The 26,212-nt window shown below is 36.6% G+C and overlaps 1 protein-coding gene and 1 long non-coding RNA gene across 2 annotated transcripts; both read left to right on the forward strand.

The window, feature by feature from the left end:
• Nucleotides 1-4,863: 4,863 nt before the first annotated feature.
• LOC135077891 (uncharacterized) lies at nt 4,864-8,295 on the forward strand. The gene is made up of 5 exons (XR_010258538.1): nt 4,864-4,988; nt 5,847-5,909; nt 6,288-6,815; nt 7,296-7,339; nt 8,003-8,295. It is a non-coding gene; the product is annotated as an uncharacterized LOC135077891 (long non-coding RNA).
• A 2,258-nt stretch (nt 8,296-10,553) lies between these two features.
• On the forward strand, nt 10,554-23,608 carry LOC135078175 (uncharacterized). Its single transcript, XM_063972762.1, has 5 exons — nt 10,554-10,696; nt 13,825-13,903; nt 16,146-16,328; nt 21,536-21,668; nt 22,702-23,608. Exons 2-5 carry the CDS (start codon nt 13,832-13,834, stop codon nt 22,809-22,811), a joined length of 498 nt encoding a protein of 165 aa, XP_063828832.1. The 5' UTR covers nt 10,554-10,696; nt 13,825-13,831; the 3' UTR covers nt 22,812-23,608.
• Nucleotides 23,609-26,212: the final 2,604 nt, after the last annotated feature.

The following is a 26,212-nucleotide window of genomic DNA, read 5'->3' on the forward strand; positions in this document are numbered from 1 at the left end:
ATGACAGTTAACAATGATTTTACTTCTTACTAATATTAAAAATGCGAAAGTTTGTATGGATGTCTGGTGTTAACATGTTTGTTACTCTTTCAGGCAAAAACTACTGAACGGTCTTTGATAAAACTTCACAGTATTATTGTTTATAACATATAGGCTATAATAATATGATGATCTGTGACGGGTGAAGGCGCGGGCAAAAGCTAATGTGATAATGATATACAATAAAAGAAGAACGGTCACTTCCCATAGAAAAAAAACCCAGATCCGACAGAAACGAGACATAGTTACCTCAGTTTTTTTGTCTGGCTAACAACAAAATATTGCCCTATGTTTTTGTTCAGGCGTTGCACAAAAACTAATACAAAATGCCTATTTATCTACCTAAATGTCTATACAGTTGCTATGGAATGTATCTAGGTGACCTGGAGATAGAGCTGGGTTATACAGGGTGGAGACGATAAGTGATCACGAATTTTGGAGATAAATAGGCATTTTGTATTAGTTTTTGTGTAACGCCTGAACAAAAACATTGGGCATTATTTTGGTGTTAAACATAATATTTCGAATATAAAAAATATGTAAATTTAACTATTTAAGAACTAACAAAGAAACTGAGCTATGTCTATTGAAGTAACGTATTAACTAACTCAATGGCTATGTCTCGTTTCTGTCGGGTCTGGGTCACAGATGACCGTTCTTCTTTGTACCTATGTTGGAAGATTTAAAATATCATTACTGAAAGGTTCGTTCAGCTTATGATGGTGATTTAGACAGTTCAAATATTTCGTTTCATGAATCCAACTTCCTAAAAATAAAAATATTGAGGTGTAAAAATCAATCACTTTTTTGTGCTTTCATCCTTCCAAAATAACAATTAATAAATAATCTTTCTCAATTAACCTAAACAAGAATTTCAAATACTTATTATAGCCTGACCAGGAACATAAAAACCCTGGCATAGAGGCGCGTCAATTGCATTTGATAGTGCAACACTGAGTACAGTCGTACCTGTGTTAAATTAATAGGCTAACTTTATGTATCAGGATTCAGGATTACGGGCTAATTTGATATTTTCATAAATTAACGAAAAAATATTATTATAGGTAACCTGGTTTAAATAAATTAAATGAAACCATCAATCGAGTTAGTAGAATTTATTTTATTATTCATCAATAATCAAATTCAGAACTTGAATATTCAACTGCAATGTCTGCTCATGAACGCTTCAAACTCGGTACTTCTTTTCTAATTCCATAAAATTCAACACTTAGAAAGTGACAAAAAACTTTAAAATAGGTATTTGAAACAAACCGCAGCTAATTTTCATAGTGGACTGTACTATACGATAAACATGTCAGTCAATTTGACAACCTTTGTCGGAAACATTATTCAATGAAAATATTGTCCGAACCCTTAGTATTTCTCTTCGATAAATACTTTAACACATTGTAAACCACTTTTCTTTCACGACTATAAAAAGATTTTAGCAATTTAATTCACAAAATCAATTGCGCACATTTAAAATAAAGTTTGTTTACACTTTGACAGCAATAGACTGACATGCAAGGTGACATGTCAATGAAGTTTTCAGTTACTGTTGCCATTAAAAGAAATTAGTACCATTAGTTTTCCGCAACATGGCGAGGGTTTTTATGTTCCTGGTCAGGCTATAATTAGTTTACTTTTTATTAAAATTTGTGAAAAAATAATTACATGAAATGCATAATGCGTCAATCGGAACTTTTGCTCATAGGGATGGACAAGAACAATCGCAACCAATCAATAATCGGTATGGTGGTCATCTCACCATCGAATCACAATTATCCTCTCAGGTAGGCTTGTGTAGTACCTACATGTACTATGTACTAATAGGAAGCAATTCCTTTAAGTGAACGAGAACGAACTATTCCTTTTTGGTAGTTCAAATCGGTCTTTTAGTTCACTTTAGTACAGCCGATCACGAATGAATAAGTGTGAAGGAGACGTGAAATTGGTGACAAGCGCGCGCGAGCGAGATGGATTCGGCTCTGTGAGTGTGTTGCGAGTATTTTGCGACATTGTACTATAAGGTGATAGTAATAAAGACGTTTTTCGTCCGATCTGATTAAAAAATCGATGTACTGAAATGAACTAATAGTGCTAGAATGAGACGTGAGATTAGTGACATGTGAGCGCGAGTGAGATGGCTATGGCTCTGTAACTCTGTTACGAGTATTTTTCGATATTGGACCATAAAAACATAGGAATAAAGACTTTTTCGTTCGATCTACCTAATAGAATCAGTGTACTAAAATGAACTAATAGTACTAGAAGACCGAACTAGTACATTTGACCGATTGTACTAGTTCGGAGCGATCCGTTCAGTGTCCGAGTAAAAACAAGCCTACTCTCAGGCAGGTCAAAGGTCAGTCAGCACGTGTGCGTTTGCCTCCTTGTATGGCCGGTTGTGTTTTAAGCGATTTCTACGCGAGTTGTTTGTTATTGTTATTTGTTGTTTTTATAGAATAAAATGCATAATATTTAATTATTTGTGATTTATTGTGTAACAACGTTTATTCCATATCCATATAATTAAAATTCGTGGATATAATTTTGATGCAGCCCACTATTTATGTCGGTAAAAATTTATAATAAAATACCTATAGAGATAAAAAACCAAACTAAATTCAAAATTTTCAAGAACCAATTAAAAAAATATTTAATTCCCAACTGCTTTTACACATTAAGTAGATGAATTCTTTAATAGTAAACAAACACTTTTAAGATAAGTATCTCATAATGTAAGTTTCTAGACCTAAGTTTAGACTAGTCCTCTCTCACCACTAATATTGCAATACCCATTAACGGGTTATTATTAAGTTATAAGCTCATTGTTTAGATTAAGACCCAATTGTAAACACTTAATATGCAATAAAAATGTTGAATTTGAATTTGATCAATACATATTAAAATAAAAATCAAAAAAATAAAAAGTCGATTATATTTCTTAAGAAAATATTCTCGATTCTAAAAAATATCGATTAGGTTTAAAAGGAGCGCCTCACTAAATGAACTGTCTTACGCTGAATGGACTTTATTACTGATAATCTGGTCCGTTTATCATATTATTTAATGAACATATGATTCATAACATGCACACTGTAGGTACAGTAAATAGTATTAATTAGGTAATTATTAATTAAACGATAATAATAATAGATACGCGGGTAAACCCACGGGCTTATTAGTAAATTATATTTTGCTAATAAAGATAAAGACAATATTTAATTATTTAAATTTAAACCTTTCGTATTCAATTAATATACGAGGAAATCATCACATATCACACACGACACGAAACATGCTAGCGAAGTGAATCCAGCTTTATTATTGGTGAGCGACTTTATGCTGGGGGATTCCCAAAAGTCCATTCATTTAAAGCGTTACATTCCTTTGTTGCATGTGTGAGTGTAAGGGTTATGCAGTAAAACAATTTGCATGCATTGTTTGTAATCTTCAGTGATCGGATAATCGGATGCATATTTATTTACCTACCTAAAGTCAATTTTTTGCTAAGAAATCTTGGAAGCGGCTTCTTAAAAGATTTTTCAAAATTTAAATAAGTAAATATACCTACACTACATCCGATTTATATTGCGAAATATTTTTTCAATACAAAAGTCAATACCTCAACTTTAGGTAAATTTATGCATCCGACCGATCACTGGTTATCTTAAACTTATCAGAAACTACTTAGTTTAGTTAACTGTATAAATTTATGTTTATTAAAATTATTAGGTAGGTTACCTATTTAATTAAATACGCCCAACACTGTCGCATCAGTCAGGTACCTACGTCAAAATATCAATAAATTGACTTACAAAGGACTTTATTTACAAATTATTAAATTATACAGATATTTTTACAACAAACTTACAGATGGTTAAGTACCTACTAAAGTATGTGATGCAAGGGCACACTTGTAATTTTTTTTGTAAGCGACGAGCAACCAAGAGTAAAAATGATCCCTAAGCACAAGTGCGGAACCCAGGTAGGTACTCGATATTATTTTTTCTTCACTCGCTCGCTGCATCCTCTTACGTCATCGTTCGGCGCACTTCGGGTCGACTCTCGGCTATCGTCGTGAAACCAGAAGCCAACCAAATCGCACAAAACAAAGTTTGTTATGATGTTTATAGTTCTAAAATTTCATTCAGTGTTGCCAGAAGGTTACTTTTGAACTGCATTGGTTACTTTTAGGTTACACTAATGAAAAGGTTACTTTTAGGTGATTTTTCAGAAATTGTAGAATTAACTTTTACAAGTTATTCAGTAAAAAATATTAATAGAGTGACAATTTAAAAATCATGTCAAACTGCATTTAAACATGAATTTGATTTATTATTTGTTTAAAAAAATGAGTTTTAGTGAATGTTTTTCGATAATAAAACGCAAATCCATGAAACGTTTTTATACGACCGGTCACTTTTCAGTCATGGAATGGTCAAAATTTCGAATTTAGGTAAACGATTGATGATCAATTGTATTCATTTTCCATGCATGAACAACCTTACACAATCGCTCCGCACCCCCCCCCCCCCCCCCCCCCCCCCCCGTATGAAGGTTACTTTTTTTTATATTTCTGGTTATTTCTGACAAGACCCGACTGGCAACACTGATTTCATTCCACCCACACACACACCAAGATGCAGTACTTCCTGCCTGCAAATCCTTTATCAGGATCTATGACAAAGGAGCAACTTCGTCAAAGAAAGGCAAGTGATTTTAGGTTATTAAACAACCTTCCAAATTGCTATAAAGTTTGCTGCAATTTCTTTAGGACTGAACTGACTGATTTTTGTTTCAGGTCTGCCAATTACATTTTGAGGATAAATAAATCCAAAACAATCTATTGGTTATGATGAATGGATGTCCTATTTTTTATTCATCCATGAAGATAATAATAACATCTCGGCGACCATCCAAGCTGTTGCTGATCAGTTCATCCAGTAAGTTAAAGTATATACCTAGATTCAACCATAAAGTGTTTTGCAAGTACTAATTTAATTAGTCTATACGAATAAAGATATTTTAATTTTTTAATTTGACTAAAAAAGTAAACAATGTTCTTAATAAGCATTACTTTTATTTGATGATCAATCTACGTAGTTAATAAAACTAAAATAGAAAGAGATATTTTACTACATATCAGTAAAACAAATTATCCTTATTCTATTTGTTTGGATTAGGCACCCTACATAAATTATTTTATTAACACAGTAACTTACCACTAAAAATTGAAACATTAATTTTAACATTTAAGATTTAAATACAGAATGTTGCAATAGATGATTGTTAATTTTTTTTTCTTTCTAGCTGCTAATAGAGATAACTTCAATTCAATGTTGTTGCTAGATAATGCTGTGTTCAACTCAGTTGTAAATATACCTAAGTACTTTTAAATTGAAATTCACCTACAATATTCTTCGAACATAATTTATAATTTCAATATGTAATTTAAACAGATTTTTTGTGATAGTAATTTTTCTTTTGTAATGTTTTGTAAGCAGTATTTATTATGATGAACATTTAAATTTGTTCTGCAAAGAAAACTTTCTTAAGTTATTTAAATTATATTGTTTTGTTTGATAATTAATTGTACATTAAGTTTTACAGGATTTTTCCAATATACTTTATATTTAGTAAAGGTTGCAGTATTCTATCTTACAAAACTATCTTTTTTAATTAATTTTAGATAGTTATACCACAGGTTATACCATCATACTTAATTAATTTTATAGGTTTATTTTATGCTAATTTTTTAATTATGTAATAAATTTTAATTATGTTTTATTAAAATATTTCAGAAACTGTATCCTGCCATCTACATCAGAGCCACATTATGGATAATATTATTGCTGCGTCCTAAGGTATCATAATAATGTATTTAATTTATTAAATTTCAAATCTAATTACATAAAAGGAGAAACTGACTGACTGACATATCAACGCACAGCCTAAACGTCTAAACGTAGGCACTTGAAATTTGGAAGGGACGTAGCTTAGGTATCGTAGAGGTGCACTAAGAAAGGAATTCTCGAAATTCCCACGGGAACGGGAATTAGCGGGAAAAACGGGATCCACGCGTACGAAGTAGCGGGCGGCCGCTAGTATTCTTCTACAATTATTAATATTAAGTATTTCAGTCTCATTTTGATGCTTTTTTCAAAGTAGATAATTAATTTTAAAAGAAAGCGTTTATAATATGATTAATACATGTATTATACTATTGTTATTAATTATTTCAGGTTCAGCTTGCAAATAAACTCATCAAGCAGAGGCAGTACTGTCTTGGATGGAGTCATGAATCGCGCATTTCAAGACCAATGGCGTGGAATAGAGTGGGGTATAATCGGAGTCTTAGAAGACTTAGATTATGTCGATGACCTCTGTTTGCTGAGCCACACGCATCGCGATATGCAGTCCAAACTTGATGACCTACATCGAGAAGCGGGTATCACAGGGCTCAAAATTAACTGCCGGAAGACCCAAGAGATGCGATCTGGTGTGAGAAATTGCACGCCATTACGGATTGGTGCAGAGGATGTGGCACGAGTCCACAATTTCACCTAACTCGGGAGCGTCGTGTCAGAAACTGGAGGTACCGAAGAGGACATCACTTTGCGCATTGCCAAGGCCAGAGCTACCTTCGCACAACTTCGCCCCATATGGCAGTCACGGAAAATTTATTGACCCGAAGGGTCAAGATCAAAATATTCGGGTCCAACGTTAAATCCGTTCTGCTCTATGGGTGTGAAACGTGGAAGGTCACCAAGGTTATCTCGCACCAGCTGCAGGTCTTCATCAACCGCTGCCTTCGCCGAATTCTCGGCATATACTGGCCCGAGAAAATCTCCAACGTCGAGCTATTGGAACGCTGCCACGAAATTCCGATCGACCAGCAGATCAAGCGCCGCAGGTGGAACTGGATTGGCCACACTCCGAAGGGACCCCGATCACATCCCTAAGCAGGCTCTGGATTGGAATCCCCAAGGAAAACGCAAACGTGGTCGACCCAGGCAAACTTGGCGGCGCACTGTAGCGGACGAGGCGAAGAAGATCGGCAAAACCTGGAGCGAGATCAAGCGAGAAGCTCAAGACCGAACGAGATGGAGGACTGTTGTAGTAAAGTAGTTAACTGTTGCAGTGAAGTAAGTCAAGAGGCGGTACATACAAACAAAAGGTGGACTCTTTGTTTTTTTTAAAACGGAGCCCGAAAGCGTATGAGCTATTGCGCAACGATCAAGAAAATGAAGGTATTGAGTGAAAAAACTGCCCCAATCATACAGCACCAAATTTGGTAGGTTTGACAAACGCTCAATAATATCATTTAAATATAAATTATGTACAGTCGAGTTCATAAATATAAGCACAGTGCCAATTTTAAAAAATATTGTAAGTGTTTTAACGATCATACAAATCTAAAACAAATTCAGACAAATGTAATCATAAGCTGTTCATAAATATGTTGCGGTAACGCAGTATTGACTACGCTACTGCGCTATAATCTGTTGATAATGCGCGTGTGCATATTTTATACCTTAAGTTGTAAAGGCTATAAGGTTTATTTTCGTGCGCCATAATGACTGTGATTTCATGGATAAGTTCACGCATGCTGGTTTTGATAATAATAAATTATGAAATAAATAAAAAAATCTGCTCTTTACGTAAATCGATTAAGTTACTAATAATTCTGAGTGAGTCTAATGATAAAAAAATGGCAACACCTAAAAGAATCACCCAGTATGTAGTAGTATTATTGGTATTATCCTTAATAATATTGTAAATGTTACACCAAATTTAATCTGGTTTAATATGAATGGAATAAGCGTCGACAGACATCACGTGCACACAGTGGATACAAGTCGCCAATTTGAGTTCTTTTTCTATTATTATAAACAGCTTCTTCAGTCTGTTATGATTTGTAATAAGAATCATAATAATGTAATTCATATTGTTTCAGATTCCGGCCCAGTGTATAGTTTTTTCAACTAAAGTTTTTTGTTATTTTTGCCTCAAGAATGTACTTATTGTGAATTTCTTTGTTAATGGCTGTATAGTTTTACTTGAGTCAAAGAAAATCGTAGTTGTTGTATAAACAAATAATTTATAAATCTATTAGGGTAAATTTTATTGTCGTCTTTTTTTTTCTTAGAAACTTGCAGTACATTATTCACTTTTTGGAAACTGATAATTACTTGTTAATACCATAATTTATTATGGAAAATTGTACTGTTAAGTAGGTCTTTTGTAGTTTTACGCAAGTTAAAGAAAATCGTAGTATATTTTTTTCTACACAAATTTTACTTATAAGGGGACATATGATTGTTTGTTTGTTTATATTGAACAGGCTCCGAAACTAAGTACTGGACCAATTTGAAAAATTATTTCACAATTAGAATCCTTCATTTTCCCTAATGAAGATAGGCTAAAACCGGATTTTTACTGGCGGTACGAAGTTCGCCGGGTCAGCTAGTTTCTTATAAACATGCAAATACGGTAAATATGATTCATTTTGTTAATGGCTGTCTAGTGTTACGCAATTACAGGTAATCATCATTTTTATTGTAAACAGCGTTTATATTTTATAAATTAATTAGGTACCATTTATATTTTATAAATAGCTTTTGCCCGCGGCTTCACCCGCATGAAATTTAGTGCCACAGATTGGCATAAATTATACCCTATTATGCAGATTAACATAATAGGGTATCAAAGGATACAATAATAATACTGTAAAGTTTCAACCAAATCCGTTCAGTAGTTTTTGCGTGAAAGAGTAACAAACATCCACACAAACTTTGACCTTTATAATATTAGTAGGATTTATAGTCTGCGACAATAGAAATGTTCGCTCGCTTGAAATTTTGTAAACAATTATTGCAAAAAGTTAATAATTATATTATTCTGTTCTGTTGGCTTCAATGGTGGGTACCTATTTATTACAAAAAGTTAAACTCTAGGTAAAATTTGATATTTAGTATGGAATTGTAATTTTAAACCAGTGTTCATCCCATTCATAGAGGAGGTTTAATTCTCTAAGGTTCATCCCGGGCTTAATTTTTTTTGTAATAATGGGTTTTATGACTAAAATTGACTCAAACAGAGATAAATTAACTAAGAATCTTTAACATTTACTTACTTGGCAATTAAAGATAGATTTCCTCAAATCCTACTTCCTACTAATATTACAAATGCGAAAGTTTGTATGGATGTCTGGAATCTGGACGTTAACATGTTTGTTACTCTTTCACGCAAAAACTACTGAAAGGATTTTGATGAAACTTTGCAGTATTATACTTTAAAACCCAAAATAACTAACATACAGGGTGGAATTTTGTAATGCCACTCGGAGGTAAAGTACTCTTAATACTGTAGATACAAAATTGTAGTCAAAGAAAACATTTCTTTATTTTTTAAAAGAAATGGAACTGCATTCAAAGATTTCCAAAACTTAGCTTGCCACACACTAAAATCTGCGAAAAAACTACACCCTTTATTTTATTGTACCGATCGTTAAAGTTAAGTATAAGGTGAAATCTTAAATTATTGTAATTATTTACGGAAAATTGTATGGTATGGTGGTGAATTTTCGCAAAATTTTTCGGAAATCTTTGAATGCTCTTTACAAAAATAAAGGAATGTTTCATTTGAGATATTTTTTTCTATCTACAGTATTAAGAGTACTTTCCCTCCAGGTGGCATTACAAAATTCCACCCTGTATAGGCTATAATTTATGACGATATTTGACAAACTAAATTACACGCGTGTGAAGCCGCGGGCAACAGCTAGTTACTAAATATTATGTTCATAAATAGTTCAGTCTCAATGTTATTGATGAAAATAAAGCCCAACCAGACTTTATTTTCTATTGGCGCGGTAGGTTTTCTTTTATTTTTCTTAAAAACCCGCAGTTGATGATTCTGTGAATTAATGGCTGTATAGTTTTACTTACTAATAGTATTTCGTAGTTTCCTAAGTTTATGGTGCTTACTTATAATTATCGAGTTAAGCGGATGATTTTTTATTCCATTATTATTTTGTAATTTTCCTTACGGAATAAGAAATCATCCGGTTGGTATTTATCTTCGAACGTGTAGATAATTCTAAGATGTACTTCATGTTCAGACTCAAGTGCTCAAAAGATAGGACCACCTTTGTAATTTTGTCGATAGTTGTATGCATTTGTTTTTAAGTTGTATTTTTATGAAATAAATTTTTTAATAAAACTTATTTTATGGTTTTTTATTTCTATAAATAATTTGAAATAATAATGTATCCGTACCGTTATTGGTGCGGTAACGTTACCCGTTATAAAATATATTAAAGCGGTACTGCAACGTCGCTAAGGCAGTCGTTATTAAAAAGTTATGATCTTTTTTTTTTTTTTAGCGCTACCCAATGGAAGTCCATAGATGCCGGAACTTTTACTATGAACGGACCAATCATAGGGCCGTTTCCTATCTGTCCCTGTCTCATGTCTCATCTGTGACACACACAACGCTGCACTGTTTCCTATGTATTACTTTTCTCTATGCTGCACTGCACGCTTGAGCCGTTGAGCCTGTGCTTGAGCTTTGTAATTTGTATCCGTTCAGTTTAACTTGATTTTAGATTTGTATTTCACCAGTTTAGTTGTGTTGGAAAGCTTTGTTGGTAAGTTTAATCAATTTGACTTAATATTTGTAGTTAAGTAACGACATTTTAGTGAAATAACCTGTGGATTGATAATTTCGATAGTGAGGAATGGGGATGTGTGTTTTGTGTTGACTCTGCTGTTGATCAAAATATGTAGGTCCTATTTTATGGTAGGCTAAAACTTTAAATTGTTTTAACTACCAGCTGATATTGTTTGTGTAAGTATGGTGTAAGTAGGAACTTACGTTTACTGCCTAAGTTTTTTATATTCATACCTTTATTAATCTAAGATTCTTACATTGAATTACCTATAAGTAAGGTCCTAATTCATATGTGATAAAATCTACTTATCTTAGAGTTATCTGTGCATCATTAGGTGCTTGCTTTGCTAGGCGGGATGTAGGTATCAATTACATTTTAAGTTTAAATTAGGTACCTAGGCTCTTTAAGAGTAAAGAAACCAAGAACGGTTTCTTTGCATGGTTCTTGCATTGTTCGTCGTTTTGCTTACCTTGATAGGTAAGTAGGTACCTACTATTACGACCAGCCTCAGTAGACTAAAGAGCCCCGTTTAATATTTTATGTAAACTCAGATCCTCCATACCTACTTTCTAAAAAAACAAAAAAAGGTTGGTTAATTAGCTCTAATTCCATACACTTGAATAAAGGATATCTATCCAGTCAGCTTATAACAAGGCCAAGTCGACCACGGGCCACTCGATCTCGTAGGCCTGGCGACACATAAATTTAACAGTCGGGCCAAACAGTGTGCTTCAGTCGTTAACGACGGGCCACTTACATTTCCTATTTCAGTTAGGTACTGTGATTTTTGTATTTGCTGCGTATTTTCAAACGTAACAGTACTTGCGCGGGCCACTTAAAATTCTTTCGCAGTGGCCCGCGGGCCTGGGGTTGAGCCTTGACATTTTTTTCATCGTAGGTAGGTAGGTAGGTACCTGGTGTTAACCCGGCGAGGATGTGGTACAAAAAGTATACATCGGGGATGTGGAGGGTCTTTATGACCCTGTATTTGATTTGTAGATTTTTGCCTACTAAGTGATAATTTAAATAATATTTATCAAGAAACTTAAGTAGGTACCTAATAGTTAGTAATTAAAGGATTTAAATCGAAAAATTCACCAATAGCCATTTACATGTTTAAATAATACAGCTATTCTAAAAGTCTAATAAATTGTGAAATTTGAGTTAATTTGTAACAAAAAAGCAATTTCATCATATTTCAAATATTAGTTAGTATTTTCTGTTAATCATTATCTTATATCATTAAATATTCATAATTAGTCTTGTAAGGTACAAATCGGCTCATTGTTAATAAAATAGAGCAATGTGTTTTTGGCAAAATTTCGACATTTTTGGGTTTGCGGACGTCTATTTTCTTTCACCGGCGACTATCGACTGAATAGTGGTGTTCAAAAGGGAGCAGAGTTCAATTACTCCAGCTACTGAGACCTTCAACAGCACACAGCTACGGGATAAATAACTGTACTCAAAAATAGGAAGGTTGGGGTCAAATTGACCCCTCCACATCCTCGCCGGGTTAAGTAAGATGCAGTCTAGGATGGTATAGGTATCTGCCCTGTAAGTGCCTATTCACTCTCTCCTTGAAAAGGCGGATTATAGTGTAGGTAACATGAATAATAGGTACCTACTTATCCACGGACATTCCACTTTAAAGTTTCTGAGAAGTTGTTTGTAACACATTCACATTACCGTCTTTAAGAAGGTAACCCGAAACGATAAGTGGCGATGCCAAATTGTACCTAGGTTCTTATTTTATTAGGTTACGTAGGTACCTACTTACTTCTATTCGATCAATATCGGGTCAGCGCAAAAATTACGTTATTCGTGAAATTAACAGCGCACTTGAGGGCACAAAAAACATTATCGCGCGCTGTCAGTGTTTAAAAAATCGTGACTCAAACTAACTATGTATCGCTATACCAAATTTCATCAAAATCGGTTCAGGCGTGAAAGTAAAGGCGCGTGTAGGTACACGGGTGATATTTTTGTCGCCACCACATTTAAAAAAAAAAGAGACATTATTGTCACGGTGGAAAAAGTCACCCATGCGTTTGAGAGACAAGCTTTCTTTTAGTGGGTTGGTAATTTTTAAAGAGTACCTAGGTGTAGGTATGTACTTCAACTTAGCAAATAAGTGTGACTGTGAGGCGATACTTTTGTAAACCATCACATAAACCATGAATATATTAATTGCATTGTTTTGGACACAATAATATTATCTATATTGTACTTTGTACCTACCTATTTATCAGCATGACACACCCACATTAACACGACGGATGTGCTGTTTGTGTGAAACATCGAATGAGTGAACTAACTGTTGGTTGAATAACATCATTATTAAGTAGTTCCATGAAATTCACACTCTTATAAGTAGGTAGAACTACGTGCTCCAAGAGAAAACATTTCATTATGTTTAGCATTATTAAAATAGACGGCGTATTTGGAGGTAGGGTAGGTAGGTAAATGTGTGTGTGTAACATATCCCGTTATATCTGACAACTACCTATCTGAAAATTGACGGTATTGTTCTGTTAAAATATAGGTACAGGGTGGAATTTTGTAATGCCACCCGAAGGGAAAGTAGGTACTACGAAAGTAGATAGGTAGGTACTCATAAGGCTGTAGGTAGATAAAAAATTTACTCATAGAAAACATTAGGTACCTACTTTATTTTTAAAAAGAAAGAGAACTGCATTCAAAGATTTTCCGAAAGAAAGTTTATTTATGTACTAGGTAGGTAGGTACCTACACTACCTACCTAGTACCTTTAAAAGTATTCTGTGGATGGGAATTTATGCTAACACGCGTTTGTAACGTTTATTTACAATATTGTTACACATCCTAAAAGTGATATATGTATAACTAAAAAGCCTATTTTGTTACTGTGAATATGTAAAGTTAACCTTTGACGCTAAGCTATTATGCCGTGTATGGGGCTCTCCCTCAGATCATCTATGATCTGAGGAAACAGGTCACAGATTTGGATCCGTCTACCCATACATACCTAATACATTTTTTATGTAAATTTATTAATAAGTACACCATCAATTTATTTATGTATTATTTTATCGAAGTACTACTTAATGCTTTTCTAATTTCAGAACAAACATGTGTCTCAAAGGAAATAACTGTGGCATGAAACTGGAGACAGGATCGCTGGTCTTCGGAATCGTAGCCTCTGTAAGCTTTATGATATTTTAAACTTTCATGTTGCATTTTTATGACATACTAGCGGCCGCCCGCGACTTCGTACGCGTGGATCCCGTTTTATTCCCTTTCAATTTTTCCTGAATTTTCTTTACTATAAACCTCACGGAGCCCGAGACCTTTCCAACGAATGCAAAACCGTGGAAATCGGTTCGTGCGTTCTGGAGTTATAGCGTCAGGGAGGAAAACCCGACTTATTTTTATATAAGGTGTTATTTTTTGTACTGATCATACTTTACCAACGCATCTAATAAAATCATACAAATACAACCCAAGTGTTTTTAAAAAAAAATTCAGGCTAGTTTTTGTTTTTACTTTTCCTAACAAAAAAAAGATATTATTTTTACAACCATCCTGTCTTCACTCACTGCCTCTCTCTCTTTCTTTACTCATTTCATTCATACGAGTACGAACAATGGCCGCGCGCATTCATTCAACGTTCACACACATAAAGGTTAGATTACACTAAACCTACGTTACCAAAAATTATCACTCGTGAGTATGTACGATGTTACGTCATGTTAATAGGTACTACGCGATGGGAGAAACAAAATCTAGCTACATAAGTAGGTAAATAAGTGTATTTTCATTAGTGTAATAGCGGGGGACTTTTCCAACGAACCGAGGCGAATCATCCGCGTTAAACTAGAAATTTAAAAAAGGATAGAAATTGGAATTCAATATCTACGGTTTCGTAATGCCTACGCAATTTATTTAGAGACGTAATAAAAAATTGATAGGTACATACCTATTACTACTTCGCTTCGCTTCAGTGGAAATGCACCCTAATATTGAATATGAATAGGTGTTGTAAATAAAACTCACTGATCAATTTCCCTGGTTTTAATTCCTAAATTATGATTTGCCATCACACTTTAGATTCATTGATTTTACTTATTCACACATTTACCTATTTTGAATGTTGTTATTTAAAGTTCCTAGGTTATTATTACACTAATCACAATACATTTTGAACGTCAAGCCTTTGTTGAATGTTCACGTAAACACTGTCTTGCACTGTCTAATCTAGCCACGATCGAATTGAGGTAATGCTTTCGGGCTGCACACTTGCTTGCTGTTCACTAGACACCACGTCGGATGTTGTATTCACAATTCGCGCACTAACTTCTTTACGGAAAAAGTCCCTTTCGCGTAAACAAGCACTCATCTGTCCAAATCACACTGTAGGTATGTACCTAGGTAGACTTCCGCAATAACCATCGATAGAACTAGGTCGCGGTCGTGGCCCTCTGGCAACAACTCCTTGATAAGGCATTCCGTATTTTTACGCAAAAGCCGCCGTCTGCGGCGCTCGCATCTGGGTACCGCCAGCACTGTGCCGGTGATTGAAATTGAAATCCAGAACTTCGTCCTCGAAGCGCACGGAATCTCGTCAAGTCAGGATACGGCTGCGCTCCCTGAAGCGCTGCGCGGCTCCAAACAAGCAAGGTATGAAGGTTTTCGACTCGTCAATGTTTCTCGTCGGCCAGTTAGTGTGCCCGAAACATAATTTCACCTGCGTTTTGTTATTGATCAAGCGCGGCATTGTAATAAATCACACATACACTGCAATACGTTTGGGCGCATTGGACGGACTGGGACGATTATTTATGTTGTTGCGCTCCCGCATGCCGATCGGCGGCTCGGCGCGGGCTGTGGGCGCGGAGCGACTGGCAGCGAGCGATATCAATATGGCCGACTCACGCGGCGCGGCACGTGGCAGTGGTCGTTGCCCTCGGCCGGCTACTACGATAGTGCGTACAAACGAATACTCACCGCGCTCAAAGGATGATTTATTTTTTATTTTTTTCGAAACATTCTTTGTCGTTTTACTCGAAAACTAGCCTGAATTTTTTTTTAAAAACACTTGGGTTGTATTTGTATGATTTTATTAGATGCGTTGGTAAAGTATGATCAGTACAAAAAATAACACCTTATATAGTAGAAGATAGACCTAATCTCTTCTCTTGCATTAACGTTATTAGATCGTTTCATCCACGAAGACGCGCCCCACCATTCTTCCAGTAATGTTTGTTTGTGTGTTATCGCATCGTATACACGCTAAATTATCCATGAGTGCACACGCACATTACATTAATGACGCTCGGATTGCTAGGGTCAAACTCCCTGCACCCCACGCTTCCCTCGACCAAAAATTGGTGGGGCGCGTCTTCGTGGATGAAATAATGCCAAATTAATGTTTCTTCTATTTCAGGTTATAAATGCGGCAGCATTTCTTTTCTTCATCGTTTACATCACAGGATTTAACGTTGCCAACTCTTGTAGTGAATACAGAAATTATGGTCAAGCAGGAGTGAACGTGGGCCTGGCTTTCGGGTTGATGAAATCGGCGATAGCCTTCACGTTTTCTGTGTTACTCTGCATTGGTGTCAACGAGGTAAGGTTCAAAATAGAGATATAGAGAGATGCCAACTAATGCGCTGAGTTGCACCACCTAACTTTGACGTTAGCCCTCCTGCACACGACGCCGCCACCGCGCCGCACAGTGGTCAATTTTAAGAATTTAGGGGTACTTAATTATATTATATGGAATATCATGCTTAAACGTTAAATACTTTTATTTTATACATAATTTAGGTATGTGAAAGTCATCCCTCAATGATTACGACTTCTGGTTCTTGTAACAAATTTAGAACTTCAGCTGACAAGGTGTTCTTATTATTCACGGTTATAGATCTCATATTAGACATGATGGGATCTGAAGATAGAAGCAGTATTTTAATGAGATCTTCATTGTTTAGTTGTCTGGTCATTTTTCTGGTGTCTTTATGGCGACTTTCTTGCGAGTCCTCTCCGAGCATGCCGATTGGTAGTATGAAATTGTCTATGATGTTTTTGCCGTGTACTAAAACTTTATGAACGGTTGGTGTCATAGAATACCAATTATAAAGATCAACATATTTCATAGCAGTGTCTTTGGCATATTCTCCGAATTTGACGCTATTTATTTTGTAACCAGAGATAAGGGTTTTTAAGATGATACCGAACCTCTCAATTAGATCGCTATTGATTCCGGTAATATTTGACGATATACTTACCCGGATTAGCAAAGAAGCATCTAGCAGTATTGCCATCATTGCTGTTCCCGAACCCAGGCTTAGGAACATCAACTAGCAAACCAAGTTACTCCTTGAATTGAGTTTGAATGTGTACTTTTCTTTCTGCTACAATTTTCTTGTTTATTTCGCCACGAGCTTGTTTATTTCTTATTGTATTTTTTACGAAATATGTAACAGACACTCATAAAATCCTATGAAGGCATGTGAAGGTGATATTTCGCAATTTTTTACTGTTTTGAGCTGATTTCAGCCACAATCTTGAAGTAATTGTACAAAAATTATGAATTGCATTTTGAAATTTTTTTTGGTTTGTTATGTTCAATTCTGATACTCCAATAGAGTCTAAAATAAAGTTGAACAATAAATCTTTGCTATTCTGGGACATCAGCTTCATCGGAGGATTTTTTGATAATAATTCAAATAATTCCATGTTTTTGATAGCACTTCCATTGCCTAAAAAATTGAAAAAATCAAATGAAACTGCAAATTTCTGCAAATAAAACTGATATTTTTGAATAGGTAACACTTCAGCCTATGACCAAATAACAAAAGTTTTTATTTCTAATTAGTTCCTAAAAACGTATGTTCCTTTTTATCTGCTAAATTTGTATAAAACCGGTAGTCAAATTCCCTATTTATTTATGATATGAAAATCTGCCAGATTTTAAATTGTTAATATGAAAATAGAATGTACTGACCTTCACTAATTATCACCATTTTTTACTAAACTTACTATTGGATAGGTATTTAGCAAATAACAAAAGAAAACTCGCACAAATCCGTCTATCTTAAAATAGAAATACTACAACACACAGATTATTAACTTTAAATTAATGAATCTTAGGAACCGATAAGAGTACACTGATGATATTTCTTTATAATGTAAACAACTAACCTTAAAATAGAAATATCGTTTATTTTTCGGATTACCTGCACATTGATAAAGTTGAATTTTCTACCGCTAAAGTTTGAAAATTGACCACAGTGCGCCGTCGCCGCGCCGCTACACTGTTTATACGAGCCGCGTGAACACCGCTGCCGCGCCGCCGCCGCGCCGCTGGCGAAATTATCAGGGCAGGAGCCCTTATCCGGTGTTTTTTGTATGGAGTTTGACAGATTTTTGACGTTTGTCAAAGTTAAAGTAAGATGGTGCAACCCAGTCTTTGTGTCGCATTAGAAATTCACACACACAAAGTAATCAATGTGCTCATTATCCACTGCGTTATGAGTACTGACTCAACGTTCGAATAATCTTTAGTAATATGCAAGCAATGTAAACGTCGCTGCTGTCTGTCATCAACATCATTATCATTGCTTTCACGAGCAATGTGTTGTGTTTTTGGACATACTAGTAATTATTACTGCGACACCGGCCCCGCCCCCTTATCACACATCTCCCTTTGGTTTCTGTGATCTGTGGTTCAAAAGGTCAAGTATTTTATTATCAGTTCCATTATGAAGTTGACAACATCTCAATAACCAAAGCACATAAGAAGACATACCTACAGGGTTTCCCGTAATGCAACGTCAAGCCGGAACTGGGTTTTGAGGCAAGTTATGCTGGTTATCAGAAAAATATAAAAAAAAAATCTGTGGCATTTTGTCAAAATAATAGGCATTTAAAAAAAAAACAAAAAAATCTACTCCCGGTGACGGTCTTTTTACTCGTGCTGCCACAAATATTCACTTTTTCAAAATTTTTTTTTGTTATGTAACGCTGAATCTGCACCAAGTCGAGCAAAAAAGCGGCACGGCCGTACCATCCTTTTCTCGAAGCAATTCAGGCCATTTTCGACCGCCTGTAACTTCGTTGTGGATAAAACTAGAAGGCTGAATTTTCATTAGCTATGCAGGCATTGTAAAGACACAGTATATTTAAAATTTCATTCAATTTGAACCAGTAGTTTAAGAATTATAACGGGTCAAAGTTACTTAATTTTGTCACTCACTGACTGACTGACTGACTGACTGACTGACTGACTCACCGATCATCAAAATTCTAAGGCACTTCTAGCAGACCTAGAAGCTTCAAATTTGGAATAACTAAAATATTTGGGGGCACGGTAGTGCAACCGCCAAGTCGAGTAAAATTTTTCAATTTCGGTCCAGTTTTCTAGATACATAACTGCTGTCTACAAAAAGAAATGAGATTTGGGGGCACGGTAGTGCAACCGCCAAGTCGAGTAAAATTTTTCAATTTCGGTCCAGTTTTCTAGATACATAACTGCTGTCTACAAAATACAAAAAGAAATGAGATCCCATTAAAAACAATACTTGTCAAAAAAACCAAGTCTCGCAACTCAGTTGTTCTACGGTAAAAAGTTGTGAGATCCATGTAATACCAAGTCCAGGCCAGGAAATCTTTAACGTTTTACATAAATATATTGACTTGGCCATCGCATGAAAACACGTGTAAATTAAATTATTTAGTGCGATGCTTCTCTAAATGTGGCAGGCCTTTTTTGAGTCAAATTCTATTGCTTATATCTTAGACGAACTGACCACTTGCTAACAGCTATCCTACGAACATTTTTGAGCTCTCGCTGGACTTCGATACCAGTCAAATGACGATTTCATAGAGGGGTTGACATGAAAAAACGGTCATCCCTCTGCGATGTGCACCGGCGCTGTTCAGAACTTGGTCTCGAGATAAAGCCACCAGTCTCCCGAAAGCGTCCTAAAACTTTCGAAACCCAGGACTGGCTTTTGTGGAGCTGACGTGCGACAGCCCGCTGGTTGAGACCTTCTTGCAATATTGCAACGATTTGTGCTGCTTCTGAAGGTGTAGAATCACAGGTAAAGTGTCAAAAGAAGCGGAGATGTGTATGGATCAACGTGTGAAAGCAAAAATCCGAAAACACGTGCTTTTATAAGGGGTAAATAGGCCGCAACTCGCGACGTATCAAACAGTTGATACATGTCTTTTTCCTTACTTCTTCACATCAACCGCGATATCTTTTTAAATACTGGTGTGATTTAAATGAATTTGGTATCAATTTAAAGTTAAAAGTTTGATCTTTAAAATGGTGCCACTTTTTTTGTTACTAACAAATTCGTTAGTACACAAGATCGCGTGAAAACAACTTCATGTAAGTGATTCCAGGTGATTCCATACTTGCTCGCGAGTGTATTATTATGTAAACTAAAAAAGAATGGATATTAAGCGATGTCAACTATCCAATCCTCAAATGATTTTCTCATTACAGTCATAGTGAATAACTGGGTAATATCTAGTAGAGCTGTGTGAGCTGGAGAGTTGTGTTTTTGTTAAGTCAAGTCAAATGCTGCAAGTCTTAGGCTGAGTTACACCACCTAACTTTGACCGTAAGGCCCAGAACACACGGTGAAACCAGTTTGAAACCGGTTTAAAATGGTCGCGTCATGTGTGGTCTCTCAACGGAATCTATGGCAGAAACTTAAATGCAACTCAAAAGTAACTAGAACTTGCAGTTTCGTTGCAATTGCGTTTCACCGTATGTTCTGGGACTAACTATAACGATAACCGGTGTTTTTTGTATGGAGTTTGACAGATTTTTGACGTTTGTCAAAGTTAAAGTAAGATGGATACCTTAGATGTACTACAACTGTGACAGTTAGGCCGATTTCACATTAGGGCTTGAGAAACGTGACAGCAGCGCGGCAGCGACGTTTTTATAATGTGAAGGTAGGCATCCGCTGTCATATAGTATGGAATTATCGGTAGCGCATCTCTTGCGCGTTTGTCGCGCTGCTAAAGTCGCCTAAATGTGAAAGCGTTCTTAATCATCACATGTCAGGGTCCCGCACCGCTCCACTACCACACGAAGCTACTCAGATTTGCAACACACTGCATGCACTGTTCTGTGGCTTTTCTTCGCAACCTGACTTATTTTCGACAATATTCGTTCTAATCTAAAAAAATAAAAAAATAGGGGCCCTCACATTATCGTCATTCGAGCGTCGACGTTGCCAGTGTCCACGCAGCCAATGCTTAGCGGCTGCCAAACGCTGGATCTACGCAGCGCTGGCGTCTGGCGTCGCGATGTTTAGTAAAAGAGTTGGTGCGCCGCGTCGACAGTGCAGTAGTCGCAGTGCGTAGGCGCTGGCGAGACGACGTCGTTACTACGACGCTCATAAGACGCTAGTGTGGGGAGTCCCTTAGCGACATTTCTTTGTTGAGTTGGATCAACCGTATCTACTTAATACATAGTCTTCGCATATTTTTTTTTATTCTTAATACATAATTTGGATGAAAATCCACATGACGAGTGAGAGTTGCCCTACCTACTTATTCTACTCTGCTTCTTCGTCTTGTCGTGTCAACAACAAACCTAACAGCGTAAGCCCAAAACTCCGCCATAAGAGTGGCGTTGTCAGTTAGCGTTCATTAAATCTTCCTGCGTGCAGTTGTTTGGGCACGCAGGGCACGACATGATGCGTGCGTGCTTCGTCGACTGGGTAACAAAACCACACTTGCACTCCATGTTCTACTCTGCTGGAACCACAGGACCGATGATTCCTTTATAGTTGGTAATTTTAATTGCAGAAGAAGACGGCTTACGTCAAGGCGTATTTCATCTACGGCGTGGTGGTGGTTGTGCTGTTGTCCTTGGCTGCCGTGGGCGTCGTCATTTCTTTGGGTAATCTCATCATTGGTGCGATGGCAACTGCTGTCATCGGTGAGTTTGTTTCTCCGATAAATTAATCGCACTAACGGTAGATGATTGAGATGCGACTTAACGCTAGATTTTTTTTATAAATAAGTAATTCAAATTAAAATTCTTTATTGCACGGTATAGTCTGGTGCGTAAGCACGTAGAATTTTGTCCAATGACTCCAAGCTACCCATCCTTATTGCTCGCGTGTAATTATGTTGCTATCGCGCTCGCACACTTACTGCGGGTGCCAGTCGCACAGTCGCGACAGCAATATAATTACGCGCGAGCGATAAGGATGGGTAGCTAGGGGTCATTGGACAAAACTCTACGTGCTCACGGACCGGGCTTTAGTATTTGTGTATTTATTCAGGGGTACCTATCGCAGACAGATAGCACAGTTCGCTTATTCCTACTTTTTGGTTTGACTAACAACTTGGAGGCGTGATGAGCATCTTTTCCTGTATTGTACCGACACCTTCGCTGCCGGGCATTATTCCATGGCCCCAGAACTATCTATAAAAGCGAAAGGTCACTGTCTGACTCACTCACTCATCACGAAATCTCAGAAACTACAAGTGCTAAGAGTCTCAAATTTTGCTTGGGGGTTCATTTTAGAACGTAGGTGCTCACTAAGAACGGATTTTACGAACCTTTACTCCTAAGGGGGTAAAACGGGATCCACGCGTACAAAGTCGAGGGCGGCTGCTAGTATATCAATAAACAAAGGCTTGAGTAGGTATATGTTACGGTTAATGTGATAAATTGAAAATTATGAATAATCGCCGGTTATCTTCTATATATAAATAAAAATGAATTGATGTTCGTTAGTCTGATTAAAACTCAAGAACGGCTGGGCCGATTGAGCTGATTTTGGTTTTAAAATGTTTGTCGTAGTCCAGGGTAGGTCTAAACGGTGAGCAAATACGCGCGCGATATTGTTTTTCTGTGACAGACAAAATTCCACGCGGACGAAGCCGCGGGCGGAAAGCTAGTTATGAATAAAAACATATAATACGAAGTTCGATATGATCTAGATAATGTATACTTGTTCCAGGTGTGTATGCGCTGATACTGCACATGATCAACCTGACTCACCAGAAGATGTTGGCGGGTGAGGTCTACGGGGCCGGCGGGCACAGGCCTCTCTACAACGCTGACTGCTAAGGGACCATAAACGGGTCTCGGGATAGGCATTTATGCCCGTTTTCATCATCAATCCCTAGTGTAAGTGACCCCTATTTGATGGTGAAAACGAGCATTACTTACTTATTCCTTTTTCATATAACCTATATGCTATATTTTCATATTACCTATTAGCGCAGACCACCGACTTTTTGTCGGCCGATAGTTGGGTCGGGCTGTAAAAATCAGTATGGACATGTATGAATTTGCACACATTGGGTTGTTTCTTCATACAAATTAGAATCGGGCCCAACTATCGGCCTACTAAAAGTCTATAGTCTTTTTTATAAGCGGCGACCTAATTTGTATTCTTTGCGCCGAAATACTTTAATTCGTTTAATAAGTTTGTGTAAAAAAGAATATTTTTGCAAATCCAGTTGAATGAGCGGTTAGCCAGTTCAGAAACATGTGCCATTAAAACAAAAATGCCCTATTACCTACTCTTTATATTTTTTTAAACTCAACAATACTCAACATTTGACGAAATGGCCGATAATTTAACCATTTCTCACCGCGTTCGCCAGTTGGCGCCAGTGTCTTAGCCAAGTAAGTGATAGGACCTTCAAGTGGCGCCAAATAAAGAATCTCATTGAATTCTCATTGTTTTAGCAGTCATATAATATTTTGTGCCTGATGCCATATTTTGTTTGTGTGACTGCGTATATCGCTCTAAGAATGAAAAGCATTCTTGACTATGATTAAACCTAGCTTTAGTTTCCTTTTATTTAGAAGGTATAATTCGATTGTGTTTGTGTACTAATAAATAATATGTTTTTATATTTATTTTGTTTTCTTTTTAAATCGAGTCAGCACGTACTTAACTAGATTACAAGTACATGGCACCGTAAGTATTTTGAAAAATATTACATTTATTATTAAACTTTTTATTTTATGAATATTTAACAAATGTAATATTTTAACATTTTAATTTGAATATTTTTTTTTGTTTTTTCTTTACTGTTCCGCCCCTATTGACTGTGATGATAAAAAAAGTTTCAAATCGGATCAATAGTTCCTGAGTGTTGACGATGGCCACCAAGAGTAGGTACTAACTAACTAGAACGACGTAATGTTATACTTTTTGTACATTATAATATAAACTACTGACTGTTATATGATCTTAAGTCCTGTGACTTACCTGATAGTATTTTTGTTTATAACCTGAAATCTATTTAATACCTAAATGTGTAATCTATATCTTTACCTACCTATATCTAACTAAGCCAATAATGTCTAAATGTTTGCTACATTTACCTAAATGTTGTATTGTTGTGTTATGGCATAGTTAAATAAGTAAGCGAATCTGGGTGCGCGCGTAGGTAATAATATTATCGCGCGCCTAGAACATTCCGAGCTAGCCGTTAGCAATGCGGCCCGCTGATTGGCCGGAGGCCTCTCGCCTTTTATGGTGAGAAGCTTCTAGCGGCTCACCGCGCCGCACACGCGGCCGAGAGCCGCCAGTCGTCGTCGAACTCTCACCCTCTGCGAACGTACTAGTGCGCACACCCGGACGCGCCTTCATTTTCAACGTACCTACCTGGACTTTCATTTTCATTCATCACCTACGTTCACCCATCGACCTACATCGCCTACAAAGTGGTCCTACGAGCCGAATCATCGATTGTGAATTGTGAACACAGTGATCCGCCAACATGTCTTTGCTTCGCTCCCCCCGCGGCGCCGCTGTTAAAACACGCCGACAAATGATGGACGAAGACAAGACAAACAAAGTGAAAGTCGCTAGTGAAGTGTTGAAGAGTGAGGGCAGCCAGTCCACGCGCACATCGTCTGCAGCACGGCGACTCACAATTGAAGCTGCACGTAAGAGGGCGGAAATTGAGATCGAAGCGATCGAAGCCGCAGAAGCAGCCGCAAAAGCCGCCGCGGAAGCCGCCGCGAAAGCCACCGCGGAAGCCGCCTCTAAAATAGCGGCAATTCGTAAGTCGCTCATTGACATAGAATTGAACGCCGACCTTGCCGAGCTGGGCTCGGAGGGGAGGAGTGTGATATCATCGTCGGAGAAAGTTCAGGCCTGGCTTGATACATCACACATTGCAACGGCACATCGGGAGGAGAAAGTCACCTGCACCGCGCCCCAGCAGCGTACTGAAATACAAGAGCTGGCGGCTGCACTCACAGTTCCCAAGTAGCAATTGGTATTAATGGCAAAATCTTACTTGTCTTAACCCTATCTAAATTTACACTTAAGCTAAAACCAAATTAACTTAGAATAGAGATTTTTTTCTTTAAGACTTTATATTCTTCATCGAGCGCTACTTAAGCAAATTAAGAATACCCAAAACCAAGTTAAGTATTCTTTAGATAATTTGGTCTTAAGTTATTCTTAGCTTAAGTTAAAAAAAACTTATTTTACTAAATTAAGATTTTTTGTATGGTCACTTAATACTAAATAGTATAGATAAAGTATTATTTAAGTGTTGCAAAGTAAATAAAGTATTCGTAGATTTACTTAAGACTTTTTAAAGACCATTGTCTTAGAAATAGTTTTCTGAAGATTAAGTTAATTACTTTTTGACTAGAATTAGTACATTTTGAGAAAAAATACTCTTAACGGGACGATTTCGATAAAACAGGATAACGCCTATTAATTCAAGGTAATGCACCTGCGTGCGCAGCTTATTGTAGTAATTTATGATACAAAATACGTGCGGTCGCCCGCAAACTAAATTATGCTATTACTAGCGGCCACCCGCTACTTCGTACGCGTGGATCCCGTTTTACCCCCTTCATCTATCTTACGCAGTTTAGATTTTTTCATACAAATGTTTTTCCCGCTCACTCCCGTTACCGTGAGAATTTTGCAATATCCTGTTGTAACTAAGCTTTAAGTTTACTAAGATACCTGCATGCCAAATTTCAAGCGTCTACCTTAAGCGGTTTAGATTTTTCATACAAAAGGATTTTCCCCCTAATTCCCGTTCTCGTGGGAATTTTGCAATTACCTGTTGTAAGTAAGCTTCAAGTTTACTAAGAGACCTGCAAGCCAAATTTCAAGCGTCTAACTTAAGCGGTTTAGATTTTTCATACAAAAGGATTTTTCCGCTAATTGCCGTTCCCGTGGGAATTTTGCAATATCCTGTTGTTACTAAGCTTTAAGTTTACTAAGATACCTGCATGCCAAATTTCAAGCGTCTAACTTAAGCCGTTTAGATTTTTCATATTTTTCAATTACATAGGTAAAAATATTCCATGTACAGAATTGACCTCTACAGATTTATAGATAAGTAAATTCAAAATATGATTTACTAAAATATTGTCTAAAATATTTTCGAAATTGTATGGTAAAGTTGGGTACAACATGATATTATACAATTTAACTAACTAGGTGACAGTAGGCCTACCTTTAAAAAAATCTTAACATA

The sequence above is a fragment of the Ostrinia nubilalis genome, chromosome 14 (assembly GCF_963855985.1).
Source record: "Ostrinia nubilalis chromosome 14, ilOstNubi1.1, whole genome shotgun sequence".
Taxonomy (NCBI): Eukaryota; Metazoa; Arthropoda; class Insecta; order Lepidoptera; family Crambidae; genus Ostrinia; species Ostrinia nubilalis.

Excerpts from the sequence above, each read along its gene's own strand:
- LOC135078175 (XM_063972762.1), top strand. The coding sequence starts at position 13,832 with ATGTGTCTCAAAGGAAATAACTGTGGCATGAAACTGGAGACAGGATCG. Across the intron at positions 16,329-21,535 it reads TCTGCATTGGTGTCAACGAG|AAGAAGACGGCTTACGTCAA; the intron begins GTAAGGTTCAAA and ends TTTTAATTGCAG. Across the intron at positions 21,669-22,701 it reads GATGGCAACTGCTGTCATCG|GTGTGTATGCGCTGATACTG; the intron begins GTGAGTTTGTTT and ends TACTTGTTCCAG.